The 6,000-nt window shown below is 49.7% G+C and overlaps 1 protein-coding gene across 1 annotated transcript in view; it reads left to right on the forward strand.

The window, feature by feature from the left end:
* The window catches only part of NCOA1 (nuclear receptor coactivator 1), an 87,070-nt gene that overhangs the window by 42,662 nt on the left and 38,408 nt on the right, over nt 1-6,000 (forward strand). Inside the window, 1 exon segment of the mRNA XM_053937548.1 lies at nt 495-1,714. Coding sequence (XP_053793523.1) covers nt 495-1,714 — 1,220 coding nt within the window.

The raw sequence follows: 6,000 nt of genomic DNA on the forward strand, positions 1-6,000 counted from the left end.
CAGGGAATTTTTGGGATTCCTCCTTTCTGCCGGAATTCCAAGCAGGGAATTTTTGGGATTCCTCCTTTCAACCGGAATTCCAAGAGGGGAATTTTTGGGATTCCTGCAGTTCCCAGAGCAGAATTTGGGACTTCCAGACCCAAAAAAAGGATCGGAGCAGCCGGAATTTCAGGCAGGGAATTTTTGGGATTCCTGCTGTTCTCAGAGCAGGATTTGGGAATTCCAGACCCGGAAAATGGGTCGGAGCAGCCGGAATTCCGAGCAGGGAATTTTTGGGATTCCTGCTGTTCTCAGAGCAGGATTTGGGAATTCCAGACCCGGAAAATGGGTCGGAGCAGCCGGAATTCCAAGCAGGAAATTTTTTGGGATTCCTCCCCTTCCAGCCAGAATTCCAAGAGGGGAATTTTTGGGATTCCAGCTGCCAGAACTGCTTCGGGGAACCCCAAAAACCGCGGAAACCCCGATTTTTTCCATGTTTTTTTTTTCTCCCGCAGGGATTTGGGAATTCTCTCCCCCCAGGACGCCCCCGCTCCGGGCATGGCCCTTCCCAGGGTGAATCCCAACGTTCCTCCGGCACCGGGAATGGCGCTGCCGCCTTCCCTCCCTCCATCCAACGGCTCCGTCATGGCCGCGCCCTCCCCTCATCCCGGGAATTCCGCCTCGGGCCAAGCCAATTTCGGGAATCCGCTGGGATCCAACGTTGCCTTAAGCCAAACTCCCGGGAATTCCCACCCTTTATCCCACGGCAGCTCCCCCATGAACAGCCCCGGAATTCCGGCGCCGCAGTTCCTGTCGCCGCGGCACCGCGGCAGCCCGGGCTTGATTCCCAGATCCCGAGCTCCTGCCGGGAATCCTTTCTCGCCGTCCGTGCACTCCCCGGCCTCCTCCTCCTCCTCCTCCTCGTGCTCCGGGAATTCCCGGCCTTTTCCCAACGCTCCGGAGCCTCCGGCCAACGCGGGATTTTTGAGGCAGCCGAGCTCCCAGAACTCCCCCGGCCGCGCCGGCAAAGCCGAGCCCAAGGACGCCAAGGAGATCTCTTCCATCCTCGGCGAGACGATCCCGGAGAACGCCGGCGCCGAGAAAACGCCGGAGCCGGGAATCGCGCACGGCTCCGAGGGAGGCGACGGCGCCGGGAAGTGCCCCCAAGGCACGAGCCACCGGCTGGTGCAGCTGCTGGCCAGCACGGCCGAGCAGCAGCTGCGGCACCACGCCGACGCCGCCGCCGCCGCCGCCTCCAAGGACTCCTTGGCGTGCGCCGGGATCGCCGGGGGCGCCGCGCCGGCGTGCCCGTCCTCGCACAGCTCGCTGACGGAGCGGCACAAGATCCTGCACCGGCTGCTGCAGGAGGGCAGCCCCTCGGCCGCGGCGGCGCCGGGCGGCGAGGAGAAGAAGGAGAGCGCCGGGAATTGCGGCGGGAGCGCCGAGGCGGAGAAGAAGAAGGAGTGCAAGGACCACCAGCTGCTGCGCTACCTCCTGGACAAGGACGAGAAGGAGGCGGCGCCGGCGCCGGCGCTCGGCCTGGACGACGTCAAGGTCAAGGCGGAGAAGGGCGAGGCGGCCGAGCCGTGCCCGGCCCCGCTTCCCAAAATCCCGGCCGCCGACGAGGTCAAGATGGAGGCGACGGCGCAGGTGGGTGCGGGGGAGAGCCCGGCTTTCCTGGGAATTGCCGCCAGTTTGGGTTCCCGTTTCCGTGGAATCCTGGAGACCCAGAGTGGTTTGGGGGGGATTTGTGGATCTTTGATCCCGTCCCGCTCCAATCCCGAGATCCTGAGGTGCTCCAAGAGTTCCTTGGACGTTCCCATGGATTTTTTTTGGGAATTCTCCTGGATTTGGGTTCCTGTTCCCATGGAATCCAGGAATTCTGGAATGGTTTGGGGGGGATTTGTGGATCTTTGATCCCGTCCCGCTCCAATCCCAAGATCTTGAGGTGCTCCAAGAGTTCCTTGGACGATCCCATGGATTTTCTGGGAATTCTCCTGGATTTGGGTTCCTGTTCCCATGGAATCCTGGAGATCCACCTTGAGGTGCTCCAAGATGTCCTTGGACATTCCCAGAGATTTTCTGGGAATTCTCCTGGATTTGGGTTCCCGTTTCCGTGGAATCCTGGAGACCCAGAGTGGTTTGGGGGGGATTTGTGGATCTTTGATCCCGTCCCGCTCCAATCCCGAGATCTTGAGGTGCTCCAAGAGTTCCTTGGACGTTCCCAAAGATTTCCTGGGAATTCTCCTGGATTTTGCTCCCCATTCCCATGGAATCCTGGGTGGGATTTGGGGGGGATTTGTGGATCTTTGATCCCGTCCCGCCCCAATCCCGAGATCCTGAGGTGCTCCAAGAGCTCCTTGGACGATCCCATGGATTTTTTGGGGAATTCTCCTGGATTTGGGTTCCTGTTCCCATGGAATCCAGGAATTCTGGAATGGTTTGGGGGGGATTTGTGGATCTTTGATCCCGTCCCGCTCCAATCCCAAGATCTTGAGGTGCTCCAAGAGTTCCTTGGACGTTCCAAGAGATTTTCTGGGAATTCTCTGGGATTTGGGTTCCTGTTCCCCATGGAATCCTGGAGATCCACCTTGATGTGCTCCAAGAGTTCCTTGGACGTTCCCAGAGATTTTCTGGGAATTCTCTGGGATTTGGGTTCCTGTTCCCATGGAATCCAGGAATTCTGGAATGGTTTGGGGGGGATTTGTGGATCTTTGGTCCCGTCCCGCTCCAATCCCGAGATCTTGAGGTGCTCCAAGAGTTCCTTGGACATTCCCATGGATTTTTTTGGGAATTCTCCTGGATTTGGCTTCCCATTTTCATGGAATCCAGGAGATGTGGAATGATTTGGGTGGAATTTGTGGAATTTCGTTCCCATCCCATCATCTTGAGGTGCTCCAAGATCTCCTTGGACATTCCCAGAGATTTTCTGGGAATTCTCCTGGATTTGGCTTCCCATTACCATGGAATCCTGGAGATCCAGAGTGGTTTGGGTGGGATTTGTGGAATTTCGTTCCCATCCCATCATCTTGAGGTGCTCCAAGATTTCCTTGGACATTCCCAAGGATTTTCTGGGAATTTCAGCCAAGCCGGGAATTCCTTCCCAAATCCCTCCCAAATTCTTGAGGGTTTTTTTGGGAATTTTGGGGGGGATTTTTTGGGAATTTTTTTTTTTTGGGATTTGACATTTTCTGAGGGATTTGGGGATTTTTGGGTGGGGATTTGGAGTTTGGAGCGAGCCCTCGGAATTTTGGGAATTCTGGGAATTTGAGCTCTTGCTGATCCCAGGATTTTTCCTTCTTTCCCTTGGGAATTTCCTTGGGAATTTGGGATCTGATTCCAGGATTTTTCCTTCTTTTCCTTGGGAATTTTGGGAATTTGGGATCTGATTCCAGGATTTTTCCTTCTTTTCTTTGGGAATTCTGGGAATTTGGGATCTGATTCCAGGATTTTTCCTTCTTTTCCTTGGGAATTTTGGGAATTTGGGATCTGATTCCAGGATTTTTCCTTCTTTTCCTTGGGAATTCTGGGAATTTGGGATCTGATTCCAGGATTTTTCCTTCTTTTCCTTGGGAATTTCCTTGGGAATTTTGGGTATTTGGGATCTGATTCCAGGATTTTTCCTTCTTTTCTTTGGGAATTTCCTTGGGAATTTGGGATCTGATTCCAGGATTTTTCCTTCTTTTCCTTGGGAATTCTGGGAATTTGGGATCTGATTCCAGGATTTTTCCTTCTTTTCTTTGGGAATTTCCTTGGGAATTTGGGATCTGATTCCAGGATTTTTCCTTCTTTTCCTTGGGAATTTTGGGTATTTGGGATCTGATTCCAGGATTTTTCCTTCTTTTCTTTGGGAATTTCCTTGGGAATTTGGGGTCTGATTCCAGGATTTTTCCTTCTTTTCTTTGGGAATTCTGGGAATTTGGGATCTGATTCCAGGATTTTTCCTTCTTTTCCTTGGGAATTCTGGGAATTTGGGGTCTGATTCCAGGATTTTTCCTTCTTTTCTTTGGGAATTCTGGGAATTTGGGATCTGATTCCAGGATTTTTCCTTCTTTTCCTTGGGAATTCTGGGAATTTGGGATCTGATTCCAGGATTTTTCCTTCTTTTCTTTGGGAATTCTGGGAATTTGGGATCTGATTCCAGGATTTTTCCTTCTTTTCTTTGGGAATTTTGGGAATTTGGGATCTGATTCCAGGATTTTTCCTTCTTTTCTTTGGGAATTTTGGGAATTTGGGATCTGATTCCAGGATTTTTCCTTCTTTTCCCTGGGAATTTCCTTGGGAATTTTGGATTTGGCTGAATCCAGGATTTTTCTGTCTTTGGGAATTCCAGGAATTTGGGCTCTGGCTGATCCCAGGATTTTTCCTTCTTTTCTTCGGGAATTTTGGGAATTTGGAATTTGGCCGATTCCAGAATTTTTCCCGGTTGATCCCAGAATTTTTCCTGACCGATCCCGAGATTTTTCCCAGGATTTTTTCTGCCTTATCCCAGAATTTTCCCCAGTCGATCCCAAAATTTCTCCTGCTTGATCCCAAGATTTTTCCTGGTTAATCCCAGACTTTTCCCCAGATAATCCCAGAATTTTCCCCAGTTAATCCCAGACTTTTTCCTGGTTCATCCCAAAATTTTTCCCAGTTAATCCCAGAATTTTATCCTGGTCAATCCCAGACTTTTTCCTTCTTAATCCCAGAATTTTCCCAGTCAATCCCAGAATTTTCCCAGTCAATCCCAGATTTTTCCCCAGTTAATCCCAGACTTTTCCTGGTTAATCCCAGATTTTTTTCCGTGTTTAAACTCAGACTTTTCCCCAGTTAATCCCAGAATTTTTCCCAGTTAATCCCAGACTTTTCCCCAGTTAATCCCAGACTTTTTCCTGGTTAATCCCAGACTTTTCCCCAGTTAATCCCAACATTTTTCCCAGTTAATCCCAGATTTTTACCCCATCTAATCCCAGACTTCTTTCCCAGCTAATCCCAGAATTTTCCTGCTGGATCCCAGAATGTTTCCCAGTTAATCCCAACATTTTTCCCTGCTTAATCCCAGCATTTTTCCCAGTTAATCCCAGATGTTTTCCCAGTTAATCCCAGATGTTTTCCCAGTTAATCCCAGAAATTTTCCCAGCTAATCCCAGACTTTTTCCCCAGCTAATCCCAGATTTTTTCCCCAGTTAATCCCAGACTTTTCCCTGGTTAATCCCAGACTTTTTCCCAGCTAATCCCAGAATTTTCCTGCTGGATCCCAGAATGTTTCCCAGTTAACCCCAAAATTTTTCCTCTCTGATCCCAGAATTTTCCCAGTTAATCCCAGAATTTTCCCAGTCAATCCCAGATTTTTTCCCCAGCTAATCCCAACTTTTTCCCCAGCTAATCCCAGATTTTTCCCCAGCTAATCCCAGACTTTTCCTGGTTAATCCCAGACTTTTTCCCCGCTTAAACCCAGACTTTTCCCCAACTAATCCCAGATTTTTTCCCAGCTAATCCCAGAATTTTTCCCTGGTTAATCCCAGAATTTTCCCAATTAATCCCAACATTTTTCCCAGTTAATTCCAACATTTTTCCCAGCTAATCCCAGAATTCTCCCCAGTTAATCCCAGAAATTTTCCCAGCTAATCCCGTTTTTTTCCCAGCTAATCCCAGAGTTTTTCCCAGTTAATCCCAGACTTTTTCCTGGTTAATCCCAACATTTTCCCAGCTAATCCCAGAATTTTCCTGGCTAATCCCAGACATTTTCCCAGTTAATCCAAGAATTTTCCTCAGCTGATCCCAGAATTTTCCTGGTTAATCCCAGACTTTTTCCCGGTTAATCCCAGAATTTTCCCAGTCAATCCCAGATTTTTTTCCCCAGTTAATCTCTGATTTTTCCCCAGGTAATCCCAGATTTTTTCCTGGTTCATCCCAAAATTTTTCCCAGTTAATCCCAGACTTTTTCCTGGTTGATCCCAAAATTTTTCCCAGCTGATCCCAGGCTTTTCCCCAGTTAATCCCAGCAGTTTTCCCAGTTAATCCCAGAATTTTCCCAGT

Source organism: Vidua chalybeata, chromosome 3, assembly GCF_026979565.1.
Source record: "Vidua chalybeata isolate OUT-0048 chromosome 3, bVidCha1 merged haplotype, whole genome shotgun sequence".
In the NCBI taxonomy this organism is placed as follows: Eukaryota; Metazoa; Chordata; class Aves; order Passeriformes; family Viduidae; genus Vidua; species Vidua chalybeata.